This window comes from Hemiscyllium ocellatum, chromosome 32 (assembly GCF_020745735.1).
Source record: "Hemiscyllium ocellatum isolate sHemOce1 chromosome 32, sHemOce1.pat.X.cur, whole genome shotgun sequence".
Classification (NCBI taxonomy): Eukaryota; Metazoa; Chordata; class Chondrichthyes; order Orectolobiformes; family Hemiscylliidae; genus Hemiscyllium; species Hemiscyllium ocellatum.
The window spans coordinates 40,767,948-40,795,836 of record NC_083432.1 but is presented as its reverse complement, the minus strand read 5'-3'; the positions used below and the strand labels follow the sequence as shown (position 1 = coordinate 40,795,836).

The following is a 27,889-nucleotide window of genomic DNA, read 5'->3' as shown; positions in this document are numbered from 1 at the left end:
CTCTGGATTAACAGTCCAGCGATAATACCACTAGGCCATCACCTCCTCTGAGAGACTGATTGTCAGCCAGTCAATCCTTCTAGTACTCATGATGGAGATTGGAACAGGTTCCTGATCAGCCATTCTACAGAAGGCAGTGATAAACTGTTGCAGTATTTTGCCTGGAAGCATGTTTCAATCCAGTAGAGATCCATGGCACATCTCCTCAAAACAAGAACAGGAGAAAATACAGATAGGCACTGGGAGCTCTTTCCTATTCTTGTTCAGTTAAAGCTGTGGGATCCTTCATCTCCCAATTCAAACAAGCAGATGGTCTTCATTTACCGTCTCCCTGGAAAGGTGGCACATCAGACAGTGCAGCATTCCTTTCGCACTGCGCTAAAGTGTTATCCGAGGTGATGCTTTTGACTTTGAATACCACCTGAACCTGCTGCACAGAGGAGACAGCATAAAGCGTGCAATATGTGCAGCAATTAAAGCCAGGTCCCCAGGTAGAACCTGAAGAAGAAGGAAAAGTAGTAGCAGATTATGTGGCCTGTTGATAGGCATTTTTATCTGATGCAACTCCATTCTAAAGCATTACAATTTGCCCTTGGAATGTGAATGGGAGCTGACCTGAGATAAACAATGCAGGAAGAGAAAGAAAGCTTGATGTGCCAAGCAGCTTTCTGGTTTGAATTGCTGTGCTCTGCAAAGAAACGTTGAGCTTTTCCTGATGAGATGCTCAATGATAGGTGAATCCTAATGGATAGCAATTCTACTCCTTGATATTTAGGAGATGGGAAAGTATTTGCTGTCTAACATTCTCTGTCCTCTGACAGGTTAAACCTTTGTTCCGTCACTTCAGTCGTACTGACATCTGCCTGCAGCAGAGGGAGCCTCTCCGTGGTACAGATGAGAGTAAGTTTCAGTAGCTTCCCATTGTTACTGTATGAGGGGCTCTGTTGAGCTGAACCAGGCGAACTCTCTTACTAAAGTAAACTAAACCCATGTTAGACAGGTAAAATTCTTCCATTGCAACTGAAGCAGCCCATATTATAGGGGTGGACGACACATCCATGTTGAACAGGTTTGTATTAATCTGTGACAGAGAAGGAATGTTTCACTTGCTGAGTCAGGAATGTTGATGCCGGTACTCTGGTATATTCACATTCAAAGGCAGCTGATAATTCAACATTAGAGGGGTACAAGTCTGACATAGCATTCCATTCAGTTAAAAGCAAAAGTGTAATTGTTTATCCAGAAAACCAATGATACAATTCTAGATGTGAAAAGCTATTTTGAGAAACAGAGTTAATGTATATTAATTATTATATTCATACAGTAGGATTTACCTGAGTCCATGCATGTAGGAGCAAATGGTACAATGTAGTGTCCCTATCTTTGAGCCAGGAGACCTGGCCTCAAGTCCCATCTGGGTTAGAATTTGTACTAACATTTCTGAAGAGGTTGATTTAAATTACCTACGGAGGATCAGACTGCAACTATACAATATGTCTCAGTACGTAAATGCGTTCAATGTTTGACTTCTCCAGTCCTTATTCCTGATGGATAGGTCCACTCTATTGGGTTTTCCATTGCGTTCTGTTCTTCTTTAGGTGGATTGGGGAGGATTTACACACTGCCAACCAACTGGTTCACCTAATGTACTTTCCATGGCCAACAAGTGAGACCCAGAGCTTTGGGTCCTCTGGGACACTACCTACTGCTCCACAAGACCTACTGAGTAAAGAGTGAGCCCTTCACTGCTTGGAGGTCCTCAGCTATAACAACCAAACAGTTGTATTTAGCCAGGTACAGTGCAGATTGACTGGCACAGTAGTTCAGTGGTTAGCACTGCTGCATCTCAGCACCAGGCACCCAGGTCTGATTCCATCCTTGGGCGACTATCTGTGTGGAGTTTGCACACTCTCCCCGTTTATGTATGGGTTTCTTGGAGGTGCATCAGTTTCCTCCCACAGTCCAAATATTTCCAGGTTACTTTGATTCGCCAGGGATGTACAGGCTGGGTGGATTATCCTTGTGAAATGCAAAGTTATGGGATAGGAGGTGGGTCTGAATGGAATGCTTTTTCGAGGGTCAGTGTGAACTGAATGGGTCAAATGGCCTGCTTTCACACTGGAAGAATTCTATGATTCTAAATGTAGGTAGAGTCTGAAAGCTAAACACTTTGTAGAAATAGTTGCATGTTGTTTCTGTTTCTGTTGTTACTGCTTCTTGTGTTCGTCCTGATGCTCACCTCTACCTGAGTTATCCTAATATATCTCTTCATTTCTTTTCCCTCCTGCCATCAGTTTTCTGTCGTGTCTACGCAAGTGATCACTCCTATGTCACCATCAAGAGCCGACTGTCAGCGTCGGTGCAGGAGATTGTGCTGGCTGTAGCTGAAAAACTTCAACATTCTGAAGAAGAGTCCAAGGAACCAGTGCACAAGAATTTGTTGCTGGTCGCTTTAAGATCATCTGGGGGTATGTTCTTGTTACAAATAATCATCTGGACATATGAACCATGAGTGTTGCTTGAAAACAGATAAACTCATTAAGGCTGTGTGTGTGTTTCCCTCATCGGGACATTCAGTCAGCACAAAAAATGGATTAGAACTCTCTTCTCATACAATAAAAAATGTTGTTCCCCTTTACATTTGAATTCTTGCATATTGTCCTGATGAGAGGAAGATGACAAGTTATGACAAAATGCTTCTTTTCTCAATAATACCTTGTGCATTTAGCCTAAACCCTTGCTCTTTGCATGTTTGGCTTATGTAATTGATACTCAGTAATGTTGGTGCAACTCCCTGTCTGCATTTGGTGAGCTGTCATGTATTCTGGGTTACCCGGGGCAGGGGTAACTTTCACATTACTATGCCATTTCCTCCAGTTTCTGAACCTGCTTAGAGTGCTTTCTGCAAACCAAAATCTTTAAAGGGTGCCTGAGAGTCAAACTCTCTCTCCTCACACCTGCGAGAGAACTCTGCACAAAACTCTGAGCTACAACATGATGTTGACTGTTGAAGTATCCATTACGAATGAGTCAACTTGTCATCATCAAGTCTCAGGATAATTTACAGAGTCCCTTGACTGTGGGCCAAGGCTGGTGGTGAAGTTCATCACCAGGTTGAAAGGGAATAGAAGAGAAAGGAAAGTTTGCATTTATTTTGTGCTTTTCATCATTTTAGCGTGCCCCAAAGCACTTTACAACCAATAAAGTGTATGATTTGGAGATGCCGGTGTTGGACTGGGATGTACAAAGTTAAAAATCACACGACACCAGGTTATAGTCCAACATTTTTAATTGGAAGCACACTAGCTTTCAGAGCGTCGCTCCTTCATCAGGTGATAGTGGACGGCTCAATCCTAACACAGAAGTTATAGCAAAAATTTACAGTGTGACATAACTGAAATTATACATTGAAAAATTGATTGTTAAGTCTTTCATCTGTTTGAATACCATGATAGTTTCACTTCTTTCATGTGTAAATCACAAAACCCTTCTTTTTAAAGTTGCATTCTCAGGTTAGCTGTTAACAATGGTGATACCTAGACAATATGTTGACGGTGTTAGCCCCCTGTGTTCTCTGTCTATGTCATGATGTTTAAATTGATTCTAATCTAAAAAGTGAGATAACAGAGTTTTACATGAATTCATGCAGTTTTTGAGCAAAGTACAATGTAACCCTACAAGTACAAATTCACCCCATAAAGTATATGTGTGCATGTGGGTGTTTGTCTGTCTGTGTGTGTGTGTGTGTGTGTGTGTGTGTGTGTCTGTCTGTCTGTCTGTCTGTCTGGGTTGGGGGTTGTGAGTGTGAGAGTGTGTGTGTATATGTGTAGTGAGTGTAGAATGTCTTAAGTCTGTGAGGGGGTGCATGTGAGAGTATGGGAGTGTGTGTGTGTGTGTAGGTGTGTAGAGTGCAATGGTGGTCACCTGTAATGTGACATGAACCCAAGGTCCCGTTTGAGGCCCTCCCTATGGGTACCAAACTTAGCTATCAGCCTCTGCTCAGCCACTTTTCGCTGCTGCCTGTCCTGAAGTCTGCCTTGGAGGATGGTCACCTGTAGGTCCGAGATCAAATATCCTGGACCACTGAAGTGTTCCCCAACTGGGAGGGAACCTTCCTGTTGATTGTTGTGCGGTGCCCATTCATCTGCTGTTGTAGCCTTTGCTCGGTTTCCCCAATGTACCATGCCTCAGGGCATCCTTGCCTGCGACGTGTAAGATAGACAACGTTGGCTGAGTCACATGTGTACCTGCCATGTACAAGTTGGGAGGTGTCCCCACGTGTAATGGTGGTATCTATGTCCACATTCTGACACGTCTCGCAGCGCCTACCATGACAGAGTTGTATGGAGTTTTCCTGAGCCGGGCAGTTTGCTACGAACAATGATCTGTTTGAGGTTTGGCAGTTGTTTAAAGGCAAGTAGTGGAGGTGTGGGGAAGGTCTTGGTGAGGTGCTCGTCCTCATGCCTGAAAGGGCCTCCATTTAACATTTCCTATGAAGGACAGCCCCTCCAGTAAGTGCAACACCCTCTTGGTACAATAGACCGGAGCGTCAGTTTAGGTTGTGGGCTCAGGACTGCAGAAGGGATCTTGCATCCCATAACCTTCTGACTCCGGGGTGAGAGTACAACAGGACAACACCGTTTCCAACATTAGCAGACAGGAGTATCAGATTATTAGATATTCGGAATTAGATATTTGTTGACTGGAGGAGTTGCAACTTGTTGAACTCATTTGCAGGGTTTCAGTGCAGAGAGGAGAATGGAGTTCCCCCGGTGTATTTGAAATTTAGGAATCAACAACAAGACCACTGACTGTCACAGTAAAAGAAGGAACTACACAAAGGTTCCTGCCAATGAGTTCGAATTACTCTTAGTTCAAAGAATCAGTGGCTGGATTAGAGCAGAATGGTGTAACTGTGATCGGGATATTATGTTACTTTTGTTAGAAAGTGCAATTTATTTAAAAGGGAGATTCAATGCTGGAAAAGGTGGAAGTCAAAGTTGATGATTGTCCAATTGGAAATTTCAAATGGGTCCAGTTTAATCTCTCAAGAGCAGTCAGCGAAGGCTGGTAAAGGTCCCTAATGCACTTTCATCTTCTGATTCTTTGCTGCCATAGTAACACTGAACCTGTGCCTCCAATGTGATCCTCAAACGCTTTCTTTACACTTTTGTTTGCAGAGAAAACAATGTTTCGGTTGGACGAAGATTCCGTGTTTACCACTTTGGGCGTTAACACTCACCTGTTTGCCTGTACAAAGGAATCTGTGGAGTCTCTGGTGAGACAGAAACCTCCCACTACATTTCAGAACTATCCAATAATGTTTTCAATCCCAACATGGTCTTATGTTTTCCTGTCTCTGTAACCTTTTCAATCTTTGGAAACCTCTGTAACTCCATTTCTGGAATCTTAAGCATCTGCATTTTACAATTTTACTCTTACTTTGTTCACGTGCTGTGAGTGTCCCTGCCTAGATGGCATTTATAGCCCATCCCTATTTGTCCAGAGGGCAGTTAAGAGTCAACCACATTGCTGTGGGTCTGGAGTCACTTGTAGGCCAAACAGGCCAGGATGGCAGTTTCCTTTCCTGAAGGACATCAGTGAATGGGTTTTTCCTGATTCATGGTCATCATTAGACTCTTAATTCCAGATGTTTAATTAAATCCAAGCCCCACCACCTCCCTTGTTGGGATTCGAACCAGATGATGACTAGGGTCTCTGAATTAATAATCTAGTGATAGTACCATTGTCTCCCAAGTGTTGCACCATCAATGGCCATGCCTTCCACTTTCTACATCCCATGTGTCTTTCCTTCAGTCTCATTTGTCAGTTCCTCCAGTCTCATTTCTGAGGGCTGGGTCATGGATTTCCATTGGACTGATGGACCAGATGAAGAAAGTATTGCAGGGGTTTGCACTATCCCTCTGCAGGGTTACTGACCCAGAGTCTCTGCTGCTCTTGCTGCTTCCCATTGGGTGTATTGAAAGGATTGACAGGCTGACAACCAGCTGTTTGGCCATGTTAAAAGTGCATCTTCCATGGCCACCACAGCCTAGTGCAGATCTCAAACGGGGAGTTTCTAGCACAGAGGTAAGGACACTACCCATTGCACAAGACCTCCTGTCTACACCCTCACCTCTGTTTCTCTGTCTTTCCCTCTAGCTCTCCTCATTTTAGAGTCTCCATAAAACCCATCTTTTCCACCAAATTTTAGTTCCTCATGGCCATGGCTTGATAGCAAATATTGTTTGGTAATGCCTCTGGGAAATGCTTTGGAATGTTGTACAACACTATATAGATGTTATCGATAATGTTGTTTGAAGTGGAGATAATGTAAGTACAGGCAAAGGAGGTATTAGACAAACTTCTTCCTGCCACAGAAATTGGAGAGTAAGGACAAATTTACTTTAAAAACAATGTAAAAAAGGAGCAGTGAGATTAAAAATATTGATTACATTACAACAACTTGTATTTATGTAGAGATTTTAGTTTAATGAAATATACCAAGGTGCTACAAAGGAAACTGTGACCAGACGCCATGTTTTATTTTACAAAAATATATTAGGTCAGATGGCCAACTGTTTAAGATATGACTTGAGGGAGAAAAACAAGGTAAGGAAATAAAGAACTTTGGAGCCTTGGCAACTCCACGTGTGACCACCAGTGGGTAAAGTAATTTAATTGGAAATGCACAAGGGTCTAGGATTAGAAGATTGTTGATGACACGGAGCCATGCAAGGTTACAGAAACTGGTAGGTGCAAAGCCATGGAGAGATCGACAAAATGAAATGAGAGTTTAAAGTCCAAAGATGTGCAGGTTAGATGGATTAGCCATGGCAAACACTGGGTTACAGGGATAGGATAGGGGGATGAGTTTGGGTGAGATGCTCTTCAGAGGGTCTGTATGGATGTGATGGGGCTGAATGGCCTGCTTCTACACTGTAGGACTTCTATGATTCTATGAAGGATAATGTATTTCTTGACTGCGAATCAGTCAAGTGCAGGGGCAGTAGAGGAACAAAATTTGCAACTCACTAAAACACAGGCAGCAAAGGTTTGGATGACTTGAGGTTTATAAAAGGTAGAATGTGGGAGACCAGCCGTGCATGTGTTGGAATAATCAAGACTAGATGTAATGAAAGCAGTAATGACAATGGAATAGAGGGCAGTGCCACTTTGTGCTCGCTAATGCCAGATAACACTAGTCATCTGTGCAAAAACTGCCCCATCTATCCGAAATCTTTTTATAGTGAACTGTGCTTAACCAAAGGCCAACCTGGGATGAGGCAGTTATCACGTGACGTAACGTTCAAAAGTCTGGGCCTGTATCCACTAGAGTTTAGAAGAATCGGAAGTGATCTACTCGAGAGAGAAGATTCCGAGGGGGCCTGACAGAATGGATGCTGACAGGATGTTTCCCTTTGCGGAGAGACTAAAATAGGGAACATAGAACGTAGAAAAGTACAGCACAGAACAGGTCCTTTGGTCCACAATGTTGTGCTGAGGTTTAATCCTAATGTAAATTATAGTAACTTAACCTATGCACCCCTCAGCTCACTGCTCTCCATGTGCATGTCCAGCAGTCGCGTAAATGTCCCCAGTGTCTCTGCTTCCACCACCACCGCTGGCAACTCATTCCATGCATTCACAGCTCTCTGCATAAAGAACCTACCTCTGACGTCTCCTTTATACCTTCCTCCTCATATCTTCAATCTACGACTCCTCGTATCAATCAATCCTGCCCTGGGGAAAGGTCTCTGACTATTGACTCTTTCTGTTCCCCTCATTATTTTGTATACCTCGATCAGGCCTCCTCTCTTCCCTCACCTCTCCAGAGAGAAAAGTCTGAGCTTATTCACAGTTTAACACAGTTTAAAAATAATGAATCTTCTCCTTAAGACTGAATAATGAAAGATTATTTTTGTCTGAAGATCATGAGTCTGTGAAAATTCTCCTATAGAGAGCGGTGGAGGGAGGGCCACTGACTACTTTTAAAGGCAGAGATAGATTCTTGACTAATAAGAGAGGCAGTGGCTTTTTGGGGTAGGCTGGGATGTGGATATATGTGATCAGCCCTCATCCTATTGAATGGTAGAGCAGACTAGAGGGGCCCACTGATTTAGTTCTGCTCCTAATGAATGTGTTTGTGTGACGTGATTTCCTGTCACTAGACAAGTTGACAGTAGCGATTGGAAGGAGGAGAATTTCATAAGAACTGGGAGCAGGAAGAGGCAATTCTACCCCTCAAGTCTGCGCTACTGTTTAAAACAATTGTGGCCTTACTCAGCCTGACCTCCACCACATCTGCCTCTCCTGATAACCCTTTAACCGATGACAAATTAAAAATCTATCCATCTAAATGCAGGGAAAGCACAGGATTAATTTAGAAAGAAGTTGCTGATCTGGTTTGGAGAACATCTTTGAATTGTGTTTACAAATGTTTTGCTTCCTTATTGTTAACAGAGTGGCCAAATAATTTGTTGAGTTCAAACAAAAGCATTTAAACCTGTGATTGATAGTCCTTTGTTGGTACTGAGTTAGCTAATATCAGGTGCTATATAAATGCAAGTATTTTGCTTCAACAAAAAGACAAATTCTTAGGAAAACTCAGCAGGTCTGATAGCATCTGTGGAAAGAATCTAGTTTTTGGGTGCATTGCTCCTTCTTCAGAACCTTTACTTATTCTACTGGGAGAGTACGGTTATGGCAATAACTTGAGTTTGATAGCTATTCTACTGAAATAGCTGAAAATGTGTTGCTGGAAAAGCGCAGCAGGTCAGGCAGCATCCAAAGAGCAGGAGAATCGATGTTTCGGGCATGAGCCCTTCTTCAGGAATGATTCCTGAAGAAGGGCTCATGCCCCAAATGTTGATTCTCCTGCTCCTTGGATGCTGCCTGACCTGCTGCGCTTTTCCAGCAACACATTTTCAGCTCTGATCTCCAGCATCTGCAGTCCTCACTTTTTCCCATTCTACTGAAATACATCATTTAGCTCAGTTGGCTGGTCAACTGGATTGCGATGCACAGTGATGCCAGGGTTCAATTCCCATTCTGGCTGAGCTCACCACAAAGACCCTGCTTTCTGGCCCTCTCCTGAGGCAGAATCACTTATCTCCAGTCGTCAATCCCAAATCAGACAGCACCTTTCACTTCCAATGCTGGGGATCCCATTTGCTGGATGACCAAATGAACAGAACACTGGGATATAACAGGCTCTTGTACAGCATATCCTGGAGAAATCTAGGAAAAACCATACATTAAAGAAGTAATAGCTACACTGCTACATCCTAATTGATGAGGTAAACCATCAGAGTTTGAACAGATTGTTAACATCCATGTTTTCATCAAAGAAACTGTTAGAATTTACTCATTTTTGCGAAGGTGAAGGTACCAGAACAGCTGAGTGAAACAATTACATGAATTCTGTTTACGCAATTAATACATGTCCTGTGCACTCTTTCTAGAAATGTTGATTATTAACAAATTTATCCCAAGCAGCTGAACTAATTAGTGTAATGCAATGTACAGATCGTTCTGCTGTGTTTTGTCAACAATTACAACTCGCTGTAGTGTAATTGACGAACTGAGGACACTGTTTCTAAACGCAAATTCTCAGTGCAATGTGATTACATTGCTAACACTTTAAGTGCTGTTTCTAAAGCATGATTTTTCTATTACACAAGAACGCAACCAGCCCGTTATAGAAAACCACTCGTATTTAATCAACCCGTCACAGCCTCTATAATTATCTTATTCTACCCCCACCTCATTTTCAGAGAAAACAATTGTTAACTCGATCATACAGACGTCAGGGCTGTGCCTGGAGCTGTTAAGCACAGAGCTGAACATATAAACGATAATATTGGAAATAATGTGTAATCAGTGTCTGAAAACTCAACCATTTCCTTTTGCAATGTCAAAGTTTTAAAATGTTCAGTAAATTACCAATGTAATTCCTATGGAAATTGACAACTGTGTTTCCTACTTTGCAACATTGGCTACACTTCCAAAGTATTATTGATAAAAGATACATTGAAGATGGTCTGTCGGGCCCATAGTGTGGTACAAATGCGTGTGCTTAAAGACCACATATTATTGTGCAAGACTTTGTTCTTTGCAGGCAGAAAGAACGTGCAAACATAGCACCTGGTTCAATGGAACAAAACAGGCATAACCATTGTCCAGTTCACTGCTCAGGGCATTGTCTTTACCAACCTGACTGGTTTAAATTTAAACACACTTGATAGTTAGTTGTCAATCATCTGGTGCACTCTCAATGGCAACGTGTCTGCCAATCGAATTCTACCTGCCAACCAATCTCCTGCATTATAAACACTTTGTTCCCCTCTATATTGTCATTTATTGTAAAGTGTCCTGCTGATTGCAAGATGAAAAGCACCAACAAAGTGTGTCCTCTGTCAGCAATACTTGGTCTGTACTGCCCAACTACTTCAGAAGCTGGCCTGTAAAGGACTTTGGGACATCCAGTGGATGTGAAAGGTGCTGTGTAAATGCAAGCTTGTTTTGCTTTTCCTGTCGGGACAGTAGTTATGTGTGAGAACAGGACTAGACTTGGTTTGGGGAAAAAGGAGGATTAAAACAATGACTGCAGATGCTGGAGGAAATCTTGTAGCATTGCTATCTTATGTCTGGCTTGACCAGTTCTGTTTTAGATCTAGTCAGTGCCTGAGTGAAAAAGATTCACACATCATTGATGGAATTAGGTTGTATTCGAGGCTGATATTTTCAGTACCTCTGTGAGGAGGTGCAGCATGGTCAGCGATGCTGTTTATCAGCTGTGATTGTTAATCATTGTCCTATGATTTCATTCAATAGCAGAGCAGACTCAGAGTGCTGAATGACCTAATTCTCTACCCAATTCCAATGGTCCTGTTCCTCAAATTCTGTTCTGGATAGAAATGATGGATAAAAAATAATAAAAGCAAGGACTTCTCCATGGTCAGATATTCCTCCCTCGACTATTAGAAATCAATTATTTGTCGATTTATTAATTTACGCACTGTGGGGTTGGGCGGTGTTTACAATGCCAGTCCTGTTCACCCCTATAGTCATTTGAAATTGGTTGTAAAATAATTTTGGAGGTTCCACGCACATGTTTTGTCAGTGACGCGTACATTTTGGAATAACACTACAAAACCAATAAACGGCAAGAGAAGCCTGGGTTTTAGAAACGGCTATTCTCCATCGATTTGTTTAGCAGCTATTTTGGTCCCCTATAATTTCAGAAGCTGCATTGATGGCGTTCAGATTAGATAGAAACCAGCATCCTTGTTTAAAATGATTACAAATGTATCACTGACGAATGTGCGATGTGAATGATGATTCTGTTCTGATTCCGTTATCTCATTGGTTCACAGGTCCCTCCCCCAGCTGTCGAACGGTTCCCTCACGAAGGACCAGAAATCAATGAAATGAACATGGTGGAAATGGCTAACCAGATCACAACGTTTGACTGGGAGCTTTTAAACTGCGTGCATGAGGTACTGGCCTCCTGCAAGTTTTCACACCTCACCTTGTCATAGCATTTAATGGGGCAACAGAGGGCCAGTCACCCAGTGGACCAGCCTAATGCTCTGCAGACACAGGTTCAAAACCCTCTGTGGCTACTGGGGAAATTTAAATTCCATCAATTAATACACTTTAATGAATCGCTGGGAAGTGAAAGCTCATCTCAATGATTGTGACCATCATCAAATAGTGATAAAAATCCACTGATTCACTAATGTTGCGAGGGAAGGAAACCTGCTATGCTCACCTGACCTGTCCTACGTGTGACTCCAGACCCAGAGCAATGTGAGTGCCCTTTGAGGATCATTAAAGGTCAATTAAGGGTGAGCAACAAATGCTGGCCTTGCCAGTCACAATTTCGACACACTGAAGGGTAAAATTTGAGCAATAAGTTATTGATTAATATTGTAGGGAAACTGGGAAGGTGTATCAAAAAAAGTAGTAAATAAAAATCATAAGAACTGTGGATGTGGAGACAAAAATAAAAATTGCTGGAAAAGCTTAGCAGGTCTGGCAGCATCTGTGGAGAGAAATCAGAATTAATGTTTTGGGTTGTTCCTCAGAGAGTCATTTGACCTGAAACATTGACTCTGATTTCTCTCCACAGATGCTGTCAGACCTGATGAGCTTTTCCAGCAATCTCTATTTTTATCAAAAAAAATGTATGGGAAGGCCAGATAAACACTGAGGAGAAAGGAATGGAAAGATAAGGAGGGGTCTAGGTGGAGACTTACACAGTCTGCAAACACTGACAGGGACTGAATGGGCCAAATGGCCTGTGTTTACTGTAAACTCTCTCTGCTTTGTGTTAATACGCTGGCTGATTTATTTGCAGCTGGAGCTGATCCATTATGTCTTCCGGAACGAGAGCATTCGGAGGCGGACAGCAAACCTGGAGCTGGTGCTGCAACGGTGCAGTGAGGTGCAACACTGGGTGGCCACCGAGATACTGATGTGTGAACGCCTGGGCAAGCGGGTGCAGCTTCTCAAAACCTTCATTAATATCGCAGCTCTGTAAGTACTCACCTGGGTTCACAAAGTGTGGTTAGTGTCTGTGATAGAGGAGGTGAGAAAACCCGCGACCCCAGATCGGTAACATCACAGTTTTACCACCACGTTATTTCGGCTTGGACTCATTGGTGCTTCATCCTGCCTGTGCTGAGTAAATGTCAGAGCTGAAAATGTGTTGCTGGAAACGCGCAGCAGGTCAGGCAGCATCCAAAGAGCAGGAGAATCGACGTTTCGGGCATGAAGGGCTCATGCCCAAAACATCGATTCTCCTGCTCTTTGGATGCTGCCTGACCTGCTGCGCTTTTCCAGCAACACATTTTCAGCTCTGATCTCCAACATCTGCAGTCCTCACTTTCTCCTGAGTAAATGTCAGCTTGGTACACTCGCAGTGCTCTTGCTTATGGCTCATGAGGTTGAGCATTTAAGTCCAGCTACAAGTATTTAAAACGATTTTTTGTAGATTTGAGTTTTGTATTGTCGAAGATGCTGCTTTTTTGTATGGGATCTTTCTATTGGACATAAAAGGTCTTGTGGCACCGGTTAGAAGATGGGTGCTCCAGCAGTGGCCAGCTTCATGTCTAAGACGATGCAACTAGAAAATGATTAATTTGCCTGTCTGAGAGCAGAGGCGGTCTCATTGTGATTGAGAGAGACAGAATAATGCTCTGATGATACACATTTAAATCCGAGCTGGTGGAATTTAAATTGAATTATTATCATTGAAAGCCAGTCTTCTGTAATGTTGACCTTGAAACTAATTTTGAAGGGGTTTACTTTTGGAGAGGAATCTCCATCTAACACCAGATCCAACTGACCTCTGAAATGACCTATGGCTTTGTAAACCACTTTGTTCAAGGGTAGTTAGGGATGGGCCACAAATGCTTAGCTTGTCAGTGATACCCATATCATGTAAAATCATAAGAGAAAGTTTGTGACTGGGAATGCATAGGCTGTCACGATAACTACCATGACAAATCTTCAGAAATAGTTTATTGACCATGAAGTGGTTCGGGACAGTCCTGAGGATGTGACCCTTGCAACGTAACTGCTAGTCATTTTCACTGATCTCCGTAGTAGTGCCCCTTAGTACTGACCTCAATGCCCAAGGAAAATAAAATCAGCCAAAGTTCCTACTGCAGTTTGCTAGCTTTTGACCTTAACGCAGAAACCTCAGCATGACGTTGGCATTTCAAATTCAGCTTGGTTCTTGGGCATGGTGCCAGCTTATCTTATAGATCAAGAGCAAGTGAAATATTTAGTATTATGTTTTGATTCTGCAAGGGTTAACATTGGTAAATGCTTTCAGCTCCTCCCATCCTGCTGATGTTGCACAGTCTTGGGTGAGAATCAAAGAGTCCAGCTCTAGGTCCCAATGTCAGCCATGTCTTCCATAGCTCCTTCGTCATTAAATCTATCAGCTTGTACATGTTGCTGTCATACACTAAACTAATCCTGTTGTTAAGATAGTTGCCTCTGTTATTCACAAGTTTGTTCATGCTTTACCATTGTTGGTCAAACAGTCCCTTTGACACATTATAAAGAGAAGGATTAACATCAGATTTGAACTAACTAAAAACCTGGAATTGAGAAAAGTAACCTAATGCCAGCCATGTAACCGTTGCTGGTTGTCCATAAAAACAAGGCTGGGTTACTAATGCTCTTCAGGGAAGGAAATCTGTTGACCTCGCCTGGTCTCCTCTATGTGACTCAGACCCACAGCAATGTAATGGTCTCTTAACTGCTCCCTGGACAATTAGAGATGGCCAATGAGTGATAGCCTAGCCAGCACCACCCTGAACAAAAATAAAAAGAAAACTTAAGGGACTCTTGAAGCATTAATGGTAGTGTCCTTACTTCTGAACCAGGAGGTTTGGTTCAAGTCGCATCTGTCCAGAGCTGGACAGGTCGATTAAAAAATCTCTCCCAGGAAAGATTCGACCAAAGCCGCAAGCTCCTATTGCTCGGTCCCACGGCCACTCATTCAACAAGGTACAGGATGCGGTTTGTTCTCTAACACAATTCCAGGGTGACGTGAAAAAAACAGAAAGTTTACCAGAACTGATAAAAATTGCTCTTGGCTGGTGAATGAACCAAAGCAGTTGAGATAAAGGATGCTGTTTATGATCAGGTGTTTGGAGTACTCATTAATCAGATCTCACTTTCTGCAGACAGTCTAGACAGATCGCCCAAGATAATCAGCGGCTTTAGTTTCACAGCAACCGCAACATCTGCCACTCACTGAACTGAAGGGGCCGCAGGTCCTGCATTGACTGGCTCCACCCAGTGAGTGCCAGCTATGAATCACCCAGTGGGTGGCGTACAGTCACCTACACGACGAGGCCTGTCCTAGAAAGTGCACATTCCTTAAACCGACAGCTCCCTCAGCCCCCATTCAGCTAAACCCAAATGTCAACACTGGAAATCCAGACGTGTGGAGTTGAAACGATTCAGTAAAACTTCTCTCTATCGCAAACCAATAGGGATTATGTTGTGGAGGTGCCAGTGTTGAACTGGGATGTACAAAATTAAACATCACACAACACCAGGTTATAGTCCGAGGTTTAACTGGAAGCACTAGCTTTTGGAGCGCTGCTCCTTCATCAGGTGGTTGTGGAGTATAAGATTGTAAGAGTTTGGAGATTGTTTGATCTTACAATCCTATACTCCACAATCACTCAACTCCAATCTGGAGTTGTGAGATTTTTAACTTTGTACAAGCTTTTGAAGCACTGCTATTGGATGTCGTGTGACTTCTGACAATAGGAATTAGATATTGGGCTGTTACTATCGCCACCACAACAGCAAGCAGGAAAATTCAGCGCAGCGATCCTGTTTGTGTGGACTGTACATGCTGTTAACCCACAAGGGGTAATCAATTCTGTGGATAAACTCTGCTCTCATCACCACCTAACACTGATGGGGACATGGACAATAGATAACCAGTAATATCAAACAGGGAGAATACTATTGATGCTAGAAATTGGAAATTGATCATTAGCTCATTAAGTAATGTAACTACATTTTTAATTATGTAATTATTAAATAATAGATTTATCTAAATAAGATATTAAATAATTTGTTTATTAAGATAATTTATGACACATTAACACGAGAAAAAATAGTTCTTATCCAGATATGTGCATCTTTACAAATGTAAACACATTTCTAAAAGAGACTTTGCTGATTTAACACTGATCTTTGATGCCGGAGATAATTCATAGGAAGGTCAGTCCTGTGCTACACATGATTCTCTGACCATGTAAAATGCTAAGGTTATAGGTCACAAGCAGAAGCAGTTTGAACACCACTGTGTGGTTGTGTATTCTGCGGGGGTGACCAGCAATACAATTGTTCCCTAATTTGAGCCTCCACATCCTACTTCTGAACTGTAGTGAGACTGATGACCTCTATTTGCTGCAGTGAATGAATCCCAGGTGTAACACACTCCCCACCTTTTGAGATCTGCTCCATTGTGTTTTTGAAATAAATAAAACATTTATTTTTGATTTATTTAACTTTTTGTATGGCCTTGGGATATTCCAGGGCCTTTAATGCCAGTGAATTGTTTGGAGTGTAATCCCTGTTGTGATGTAGGAAACGTGGCAGTCAATCTATGCACAGCAGCCTCCCACCAGGTAATCTGCTCTAGTGACGTTAGTTAAAAGGTAAATATTCAGTTGGAACTCCTGTGCAATTCTTCAAAATTCTGTCCTGGAGTTTGTTATTTTGCCTTTGATCAAGTTTACTCTGGTTCCCGTACATGCCTGTTCCTTTTGCTCCACCGTTTCAGACCTCAACTGAGTCCAGCCCTGATCTTTGATGTTTCCATTCTAAACTCCTCTGTGTCATTTCTTCTCTCCCTAATTGTAAAAGTTCCCTCAAATCCTATCTTTACAGGCCAAGGTATAACTGCACAACCCACCTTCATCTCTCACCTCTGATATGGTTTGGAAGCTTTGGATTGTTTGGAAGTTTTGGATTTACCAGAATGTTGCGGGTATGAGTTATAAGAAAAGGCTGATTAGCTGGGACTTTTTTCATTGGAACATTGGAGACTGAGAGGTGACTTTATAGAGGTTTATAACATCATGAGGGGACTAGATTAGATTAAATTAGGTAAGATTCCCTACAGTATGGAAACAGGCCCTTTGGCCCAACAAGTCCACACCGACCCTCCGAAGAGCAACCCACCCAGACCCATTCCCCTACATTTACCCCTTCACCTAACACTACGGGCAATTTAGCACGGCCAATTCACCTAACCTGCTCATCTTTGGACTGTGGGAGGAAACCGGAGCACCCAGAGGAAACCCACGCAGACGCGGGGAGAATGTGCAAACTTCATACAGACAGTTGCCTGAAGCGCGAATTGAACCCAGGTCCCTGGCGCTATGAGGCAGCAGTGCTAACCACTGAGCCACCGTGCAGGTGTTTTTTTTCTCTAGGATTGGGGATTTCATGAAGAGGGGATGCGTTTTTAAGGTGAGAGGAGAGAGATTTTTAAAAAAGACATAAGAGGCAAATTTTTTACACAAAGGATGGTTCACATGTGGACTGAATGTCCTGAGGAACTGGTCGATGTGGGCTCAGTTACAGTGTTTAAAAGATGCTTAGATAAGTACATGGATAGGAAAGGCTTGTCGGGATATGGGCAGGAGCAGGTAGGTGGGACTAGTTTAGTTTGGGATTATGTTCGGCATGGACTGGCTGGATTAAAGGGTCTGTTTCTGTGCTGTATGACTGTGACTATATAAATGCTGTGTAAACTTAAGTGGGCGTTTTGTTGAATATAGCCATGGGACAACTAGATTTTTCATTGCTAGTTGTTAAAACCAAGAGTTTTGACATCTGAAACCTTTGTCTTCCAATGTCACCTGTGAAGCCCTTCTGGCCTTCCAACTCATCTTTACGAAAAGTCCACAAAAAACGTTTTCTCAATTAAGCTTTTTGTCGCTCAGTTACTCCTTTCCTTGACGTGACAACTCTGCTCCTTAAACCAAGGCGTGGAGCACCTCGGGGCATTTTACACATTGGAGGAGCTATCTATAACTAGGAGTTGACTCAAAGATGTGGGAAAATACTGTGGTTGAGCTTCCCCTCCCTGGTACGCAGCAGTATTTTGCCTGTTTATCCATGTCACTCCTAACGTCTCCCTTCACCTTCCAGCTGTAAGGAGAAGCAGAACCTGTTCTCGTTTTTTGCCATCGTCATGGGCTTGTGCAATGCTGCTGTCAGCCGCCTCTGTCTGACCTGGGAGGTAAGTGGCTCACCGACCAATCAGATTGTGCCGAAACATACTGTACTAATTGTATGCTGGCCTTCATAACAAGAGGGATTGAGTATACACCCATTGTCATGGTTACTGCGAGCATAGGTTGCTACTATACGATTAATTCAAATTACTTGTAAAGGAACACTGATTCAGCACCAGCTAGATTATTGCATCAAGTTTTGAGTATTGCACATTTGGAAGGATGTGAAGGCAATGTAGAGAGTTCGGAAAAGGCTCATGAGCGTGTCTCCAAGGATGAAGAGCATCAGTTTTGCAGACAGATTGGAGAACATGGGTCCGTTTCCTTTGGAGATGTGAAGGTTCAGAGGAGGCTTAATGGAGATGAACAAAATCATGAAAGGTCTGGACAGAGGAGATGAGCAAAGGTGTTGTCCCGGGGGCGGATGCACGTTCTCCTCATTCTGACTTGGAAAGTTATGACAATAGACAATAGGTGCAGGAGTAGGCCATTCTACCCTTCGAGCCTGCACCACCATTCAATATGATCAAGGCTGATCATCCTTAATCAGTATCCTGTTCCTGCCTTATCTCCATAACCCTTGATTCCATTATCCTTGAGAGCTCTATCCAACTCTTTCCTAAATGAATCCAGAGACTGGGCCTCCACTGCCCTCTGGGGCAGAGGATTCCACATAGCCACTACTCTCTGGGTGAAGAAGTTTCTCCTCATCTCTGTCCTAAATGGTCTACCCTGTATTTTTAAGCTGTGTCCTCTTGTTCGGCACTCACACATCAGCGGAAACATGTTTCCTGCCTCCAGAGTATCCAATCCTTTAACAATCTTATATGTCTCAATCAGATCCCCTCTCAATCTTCTAAACTCAAGGGTATACAAGCCCAGTCGCTCCAGTCTTTCAGTGTAAGGTAGTCCTGCCATTCCAGGAATTGACCTCGTGAACCTACGCTGCACTCCCTCAATAGTTAGAAAGTCTTTCCTCAAATTTGGAGACCAGAACTGCACACAGTACTCCAGGTGTGGTCTCACCAGGGCCATGTACAGCTGCAGAAGAACGTCTTTTTTCTTCTATACTCAATCCCTCTTGTTATGAAGGCCAGCATGCTATTAGCCTTCTTCACTACCTGCTGTACCTGCATGCTTACCTTCATTGGCTGGTGTACAAGAACACCCAGATCTCTTTGTACTGCCCCTTTACCTAAATTGATTCCATTTAGGTAGTAATCTGCCTTCCTGTTCTTGCCACCAAAGTGGATAACCACACATTTATCATCATTCTTTCAGTTTCGCTGCATCAATGCTGGAACTCTGTCTTGAACAGCCACTGTGGCTGGATGGACTGCAGCCGTTCAAGGTCCTGGCCTGTACATGCCTTCTCCAGGGTATTTAGAGATGGGCACTGAAGCAGTGTCCACATCCCAGGATGTTTGGTTTGAGAAACGAATGTGGCGGCTGCAGTGTTTGTCATTCCCGGTTTTGGGAAGGAAGGAAACCTAAGGATTCAATTACAGCTTGAAGTGCTGCTGAGAGCAGAATTTTCCATTATCCATTGGCTGCAATCCATTGTGTAAACATGCCCAGTCCAGAAAATGGACCTCCCATCTTGTCTTTGCAGTCGAGGTGGCTGGTTCTGTAATGTGGGCAGCACAGCCTGGTACACTTGTTGTCTGTGGAGATCAACATCCCATTTGGAACACCCTTTCCCAGAGTGTGGTGGAGGTGGGGTCATTGGCTACTTTCAATACCGAGGTAGATACACTCTTTGCCTAATGAGGGATTCAAATGGTTTGGGGCTGTGCAAGAAAATGGAGATGAGGACAAAATCAGATCAGCCATCATTTTGTTGAATAATGGAGTAGTCTTAAAGTGGCTGCATAGCCTAATCCAGTTCCCATGTTGTATGTTCGCCGGCAAAACCACACCCCCGCTGACACATGCATGCATTTGCATGTACAAACACAGGCATACATATGCAAATTCATTCACAAAACTAAGCACGTATACACAGACATACATGAACACAGACGCACCCATACAAATGCACTCACAAACACAGACACCCATGAATACATACACGAGCGCACACAAATGAACACACAAACACAGATGAAGCACATAAACACACACAGATGAACATGTATACATGTGAACACACGAACACAAACACACATGAATGCAAACATGCAAGCATGTGCACACACACACACATCTTCACTGTCACCCACCCATCCAAACACATGTGTGCACCCAAATGTACATCACCCGACAGAGAGCAACGTCCTATCAGCATCTATCCTACCAAACCCCCTCAGAGAAGGACGACATTTTGAAATCAGGAAGAGGGACTATGCTGTACTTTAACCAGCTAGCAATGAGAGTGAGTGGTTATTAGCAGTTTAGTGGACATGGAAGCGGAAGAGACACCAGGACCAGGTGAGATACTTCGCAGTTGCCATAGGAGGCAAGGGAAGGAATTACAGGAGCTCTTGCTATCAATTTTCCAACTGTCTCTGACCACAGGAGAGCTGCCAGAGAACTGGAAGAGAGCTAATGTGGCATTGCTGTTCAAGAAGTGTGATATGGATAAACCAGGGAAGCACAGGCTAGTGATTCTAATATCATTGGAAGACATTCTGACAGACCGAATTAATCTCTACTTGGAAAGGCACAGATTAATCCAGGATAATCAGCGTGGCTTTGTAAAGAATCGATTATGTCCAACAAATTTGATTACATTTTTAGAGGAGATGATTCAGTGTGTCGATGAGAGTAGTGCAGCTGATCTAATAATCTGCATGAATTTCTTTAGGGCCTTTAACAAGGGGAATTCGCCAAATTGAATTTGAGGAGCATGAGTAGGCAGTTCAGCCCCATGTGCCAGTTCCCTGATTGAAAATGATCATTCCTGATTTCCAATCCACTTCAACTCCGCATATTGGGGTTAGCGGCAGGGAGCTGGGCGGGGGGATGGTTGAAAGTAACTTTTGTGACTGGCAGCCTGTGTCCAATGGCATGCCGCAAGGTTCGATTCTGGGTCATGTGTTCTTGGTTGTTCCTATTAATGATCTGGACATGAATGTAGGAGGTATGATCAATAATTTCACAGATGACACTAAAATGGGGTGAATAGTGAGGAAGCTGAAAATGTGTTGCTGGAAAAGCACAGCAGGTCAGGCAGCATCCAAGGAACAGGAAATTCAATGTTTTGGGCACAAACCCTTCATCAGGAATGCTGCCTGACCTGCTGCGCTTTTCCAGCAACATATTTTCAGCTCTGATACTCCAGCATCTGCAGACCTCACTTTCTCCCTGAATAGTGAGGAAGAAAGTATTAGACTACGAGATGATGCAGATGGGCTGAAGGGTGGCAAATGGAATTTAATCCTGAAAAGTGTGAGGTGACACATTGGGATGAATAACATGGGAAGGGAGTACAAGGACCTTGGGAAGTATGGAGTATCAGAGGGACCTTGCTGTGCATGCCCATTGATCCTTGAAGGCATATGGAGTGGGTATCTTTATTAATCAACGTACTGAATAGATGGACATGTAGGTTATGATGGAGCTGTATAAAGAGTTAATTTGTCTGCAGCTGGAGTGCTATAGGAAGGGCGATGGCATGAGAAAGGGTGAGAGGAGTCTCACTAGGATGTTACCTGGGCCAGGGTGCTTCAGCTATGAAGAGAGAGCAGATAGGCTGTGGTTGTTTCCCTTCGAACTGAGAGAGGACCTGATTGAGATAGACTAAGTCCAGAGGGATGTAGATAAGGAGAAATACTTCCCCTTAGTAGGGGGGGTCTGTAACTAGACAAACCAGTTTTCAGGCAAGGAGTGGGAGGTTTAGAGGGGATTGGAGGAAAAATGAGGGTGGTGGGAGTTTGAAACTCATTGCCTGAAAGGGTGGTGGAGACAAGAGCCCTCAGGACAGTTAAGAACTTGGATAAAAACGCTTAAAATTGCTCCAACCCAAGCTCTGGAAAATGGGATTAGAAAGGATGGATGTTTGATAACCAGCATAGACATGATAGACCAAAGGGTCACTTCCCATACTGAAAACACAATAAAAATCCCAAACCTCTGAAATCTCTCTCTTCTTAACTGAGTTTCTAATTTCTATCTGAAGTCAAACCATTTTTATTCTCATTTTATTTTGTTTGCTTTACAGAAATTGCCTGCAAAATGCAAAAAGCTGTTCCAGAAATTTGAGAGCTTAACGGTGAGTAGCAAATTGTCCCTCACTCTGGGTTAGACAGTCTGGCTCAGTGGTTGAGGAATTCCTGGCCTAGCTCATTCACCATGAACGAGGCATTCACCCCGATGCTACACGGTCACCAGCGTTGCTAGGAAGTTAGCAGGAGTCCTTTGGCTCCTGTACATGGGGGTGCTTTTTTGGCCCCTCCACCAGCTTATCTGAAGCCAGGGAATGGTGACAGATGAGATAAGTGTGTGGCCAGGTCTCTGTCTTCCTGCCTAACCCCTGACTTGACCCCCATGTTCAGGAAGGTGCAGATAAGGTGTCAGGTTTGATGCTGGGAGTCTTGCTGTTTGTGTCCAGTAATGATCGCAACACTGAGACCCTTAAGTCATCAAAGAATAGTCACTTGCAATCCTCGTTCTGTTGTGTTGTAATAATACTGTGACAGAGTAATAAATACTAGTATTGCAGCCGGGCAAAGTCAGTGTGACAACTTTCACAGCAGAGGTCAGGATGGAACGTACTGTATGCTGACTACCAACAGTCCTCTGTGCTGCTGAAATCACACTCAAAGGAGGTACTGTGAGACCCTCCCCTCCTCACTTTCTGTGTTACCTCCTGACCCTGTGGCTTTTATAACCCCACCCTCACTGGGGTCTCCAATGTCTACCTGTCCGATTCCCTCAGCTCCTCCTTAAAGAGCGGCTGGAAAAGCTTGGCCTTTTTTTTGGCTGGAGGGTAGGAGGTTGAGAGGCGATCCGATAGAAGTTTATAAAATAATGAAAGGTGTAGATAGAGTTAATGGTAGTTATGATTTCCCTAGGAGAGAGATTTTAAAAAGACTTAAGAGGTAAATGTTTTACACAGAGGGTGGTTCGTGTGTGGAATGAACTTTCTGAGAAAGTGGCGGGCGGTACAATTACGTTTAAAAGACATTCGGTTGGACATGAATAGGAAAGATTTGGAGGGATATGGGCCAGGAGCAGGCAGGTGGGACTAGTTTAGTTTGGCATCGTGTTCGGCACGGACTGATTAGAGGAAAGGGTCTGTTTCTGTGCTGTTTCAGAAAGACTGTGTAAAATTAAATGGGTGTTTTGTTGAGTGTAGCCATGGGACAGCTAGATTTTTCTAGTAATGAAAACCTACATTTTTGACATCTGAAGCCCCTCAGCTTTAATCCAAAAGAAGACATCTTCAGACCTTCTCACAACTCCTTCCAATCCCCACAGTTGCCACAACGTACAGTGGCGCTACTGGATCTATAAGAGCTGCCAGCCAATCAGATTAGTCAGCAGTCTTTGAAGGTGGGACTTCTTTTCCTGAGGGGGGGCTCTCAACATGGGCTCACCTGATTTAAGGGTGACAAGCGATGGTCAACTTTTGAAATAGGCTCCTCTTATAAAATTCCCCAAATATGATTGGGACCATCTGGTAAGCTTTTACTCTCTGATTCCTTGATCCATTGAAGAGGAAGGAGCGCTCCCTGCCTTTTATTTTGATGTTAATCTGTCAGCTTCTGAATAGTATGGAGGTTTATGTCATAGCCTCCCATTGAGTGGACATTGTCATTAAACCACATTTGGTGAAATATTTACACCCACATCTGGTACTTTCTCCTCCTCCTCCACAAGGCAAATGGTTTCCCTGTTTTACTCAGGGGAAACCATTCCATTGTTCTCTGGCTGGACTTCACTCCAGGGCCAAACTGCACACACCAGTCTCTGTTGACCTGTGACACAATGCAAAGCTTTGTACCAGGAAGAGAGAGTCTGATAATCAGGAAGGTAGCTCTTTCACGCTGGTTGTTCTGGATTTCATTGTACCTAATGGCTGACAGCTAAATTCCTTGACTTTTTTTTACCAGGATCCCTCACGGAACCATAAATCCTACAGAGACGCCATCGCCAGGATGAAGCCTCCACTCATTCCTTTTGTTCCCTTGCTGCTAAAAGGTAAAACTCTTAACACTCACTGGAATCGAGTACTTGATATAGCTTTGTTTCATAGAATCATAAAGCAGTGACCGTGTCCATTCAGCCCACTTTGATTTTGATGGCCCTTTCAAAGAACCATCTAATTGGTCGCACTTCCCTTCACTGTGGCTGGGCCCAAATCCTGGAATTCCCTCCCTAAAGGGTGTGTGTGTGTGTGTGTGTGTGTGTGTGGCTGCACTGCATGGGTTGTGCAGCTTAAGAAGACAGCACACCTTCTCAAAGGGCAATTAGGTCTGGGAGGTAAATCCTGTGAATACTACGTTTAAAAATGTATAAGAAATGGCAAGGAGCCAGGAGGTGGCCCATTGATTACGGGACTAATGCTGTTCCTTTGCCAGTGGGAGCAGGGAAACTCTCAATGGCAAGACCTCATTCAGCAGTCAAATGATCGAAGCAGCCAGATGCCCCTTCAACAGTGACTTGAGCATGTCTAAAGGTTCTCAATGAGTGCTTCTACTGTGTTTCTGAATACAGGGAGAACTCAATTGTTTTAAACCTCAAGGTCAATGTTCACCAGAAATTCATAGAGCCAGGAAGATTAGCATAACTTCCAATGATTGAGGAACACCTGCACATTTGTCTGCATGGGGAGAAATAAAAAGTACACAGGGAGCTCTTTATAGAAAGCACAGAGAACAATGAGAGGAAAAGAGGCTGTGGGAAAAGGCATTGTGAAAAATAATATCAGGTTATAGATTGATTGAAAAGCCATATGTTGAATTTTTCTCTGCCTGGGGAAGATTTGTAGAACTTCTGAATTAATCAACACCTTGTTTTCAGGTAGTTATAATTACTGCATAATTTACACATATATTTTTGGTGACCTTTACAGATATGACATTCATACATGAGGGCAACAAAACATTCTTGAATCAACTGGTGAACTTTGAGAAGATGGTGAGTATCGCTTTGTATGTTCTAGCACGCATGATAGTAAATCTAGAGAACAAAATTCAAACTGGACCACACCAAACCATCGTTTACAAAAAGGGACAGTGTTCCAGCACACCGCACCATCCTGTATACAAAGGGACAGTGTTCCAGCACACCGCACCATCCTGTATACAAAGGGACAGTGTTCCAGCACACCGCACCATCCTTTATACAAAGGGACAGTGTTCCAGCACACCGCACCATCCTTTATACAAAGGGACAGTGTTCCAGCACACCACACCATCCTTTATACAAAGGGACAGTGTTCCAGCACACCGCACCATCCTTTATACAAAGGGACAGTGTTCCAGCGCACTGCACCATCCTGTATACAAAGGGACAGTGTTCCAGCACACTGCACCATCCTGTATACAAAGGGACAGTGTTCCAGCACACCTCACCATCCTGTATACAAAGGGACAGTGTTCCAGCATACAGCACCATTCTTTACACAAAGGAACAGTGTTCCAGCATACTGCACCATCCTGTATACAAAGGGACAGTGTTCCAGCACACCGCACCATCCTTTATACAAAGGGACAGTGTTCCAGCATACAGCACCATTCTTTACACAAAGGGACAGTGTTCCAGCACACCGCACCATCCTTTATACAAAGGGACAGTGTTCCAGCACAACTCACCCTCCTGTATACGAAGGGACAGTGTTCCAGCACACCGCACCATCCTGTATACAAAGGGACAGTGTTCCAGCACACTGCACCATCCTTTACACAAAGGGACAATCTTCCAGCTCACCACACCATCCCTTATATAAAGGAACAGTGTTCCTGCACACCGCACCATCCCTTATATAAAGGGACAATGTTCCTGCACACCGCACCATTCTCTATACAGAGGGATAGTGTTTTAGCACACCTCACCATCCTTTATGCAAAGACACAGTTTTCTAGCACACTGCACCATTCTTTATACAAAGGGACAATCTTCCAGCACACTGCACTATCCTGTATACAAAGGGACAGTGTTCCAGCACACCGCATCATCCTGTATACAAAGGGACAGTGTTCCAGCACACTGCACCATTCTTTATACAAAGGGACAATCTTCCAGCACACCGCACCATCCTGTATACAAAGGGACAGTGTTCCAGCACACTGCACCATTCGGTATACAGAGGGACAGTGTTTTAGCTAACCTCCCCATCATTTATGCAAAGACACAGTGTTCCAGCACACTGCACCATCCTTTATACAAAGGGAGAATGTTCCAGCACACCACACCATCCCTTATACAAAGGGACAGTGTTCCAGCAAACCTTACCATCCTGTATATGAAGGGACAGTGTTCCAGCACACCTCACCATCCTTTATACAAAGGGACAGTGTTTCTGCACACTGCACCTCCTGTATACAAAGGGACAGTGTTCCAGCACACTGCACCATCCTGTATATAAAGGGACAGTGTTCCAGCACACCGCACCATTCTTTATACAAAGGGACAATGTTCCTGCACACCGTACCATCCCTTATACAAAGGGACAGTGTTCCAGCACACTGCACCATTTGGTATACAGAGGGACAGTGTTTTAGCAAATCTCACCATCATTTATGCAAAGATAGTGTTCCAGCACACTGCATCATCCTATATACAAAGGGACAGTGTTCCAGCACACTGCACCATCCCTGACACAAAGGGACAGTGTTCCAGCACACCACACCATTCTTTATACAAAGAGACGGTGTTCCAGCACACCGCACCATCCTGTATACAAAGGGTCAGTGTTCCAGCACACTGCACCATCCTTTATACAAAGGGTCAGTGTTCCAGCACACTGCACCATCCTGTATACAAAGGGACAGTGTTCCAGCACACCGCACCATCCTGTATACAAAGGGTCAGTGTTCCAGCACACTGCACCATCCTTTATACAAAGGGTCAGTGTTCCAGCACACCGCACCATCCTGTATACAAAGGGACAGTGTTCCAGCACACCGCACCATCCTGTATACAAAGGGTCAGTGTTCCAGCACACTGCACCATCCTTTATACAAAGGGTCAGTGTTCCAGCACACTGCACCATCCTGTATACAAAGGGACAGTGTTCCAGCACACCGCACCATCCTGTATACAAAGGGTCAGTGTTCCAGCACACTGCACCATCCTTTATACAAAGGGTCAGTGTTCCAGCACACCGCACCATCCTGTATACAAAGGGACAGTGTTCCAGCACACCGCACCATCCTGTATACAAAGGGTCAGTGTTCCAGCACACTGCACCATCCTTTATACAAAGGGTCAGTGTTCCAGCACACCGCACCATCCTGTATACAAAGGGTCAGTGTTCCAGCACACTGCACCATCCTTTATACAAAGGGTCAGTGTTCCAGCACACTGCACCATCCTGTATACAAAGGGACAGTGTTCCAGCACACTGCACCATCCTTTATACAAAGGGACAGTGTTCCAGCACACCTCACCATTCTGTATACAAAGGGTCAGTGTTCCAGCACACCTCACCATTCTGTATACAAAGGGTCAGTGTTCCAGCACACCTCACCATTCTGTATACAAAGGGTCAGTGTTCCAGCACACCACACCATCCTGTATACAAAGGGTCAGTGTTCCAGCACACCTCACCATCCTGTATACAAAGGGTCAGTGTTCCAGCACACCTCACCATTCTGTATACAAAGGGACAGTGTTCCAGCACACCGCACCATCCTGTATACAAAGGGACAGTGTTCCAGCACACCTCACCATCCTGTATACAAAGGGTCAGTGTTCCAGCACACCTCACCATTCTGTATACAAAGGGACAGTGTTCCAGCACACCGCACCATCCTGTATACAAAGGGACAGTGTTCCAGCACACTGCACCATCCTGTATACAAAGGGTCAGTGTTCCAGCACACCTCACCATCCTGTATACAAAGGGTCAGTGTTCCAGCACACCTCACCATCCTGTATACAAAGGGTCAGTGTTCCAGCACACCTCACCATTCTGTATACAAAGGGAC

At 43.8% G+C, this 27,889-nt stretch overlaps 1 protein-coding gene across 2 annotated transcripts in view; it reads left to right on the top strand.

The window, feature by feature from the left end:
* Positions 1–27,889, top strand: part of rapgefl1 (Rap guanine nucleotide exchange factor (GEF)-like 1) — a 122,567-nt gene that overhangs the window by 85,003 nt on the left and 9,675 nt on the right. For both annotated transcript variants that reach the window (XM_060848610.1, XM_060848609.1), the window contains exons 7-15: positions 822–900; positions 2,295–2,468; positions 5,181–5,278; positions 11,379–11,501; positions 12,365–12,543; positions 17,707–17,797; positions 21,955–22,005; positions 23,849–23,936; positions 24,811–24,875. In XM_060848610.1, the coding sequence (XP_060704593.1) occupies positions 822–900; positions 2,295–2,468; positions 5,181–5,278; positions 11,379–11,501; positions 12,365–12,543; positions 17,707–17,797; positions 21,955–22,005; positions 23,849–23,936; positions 24,811–24,875 (948 nt within the window). The remainder of the gene's footprint in view (positions 1–821; positions 901–2,294; positions 2,469–5,180; positions 5,279–11,378; positions 11,502–12,364; positions 12,544–17,706; positions 17,798–21,954; positions 22,006–23,848; positions 23,937–24,810; positions 24,876–27,889) is intronic.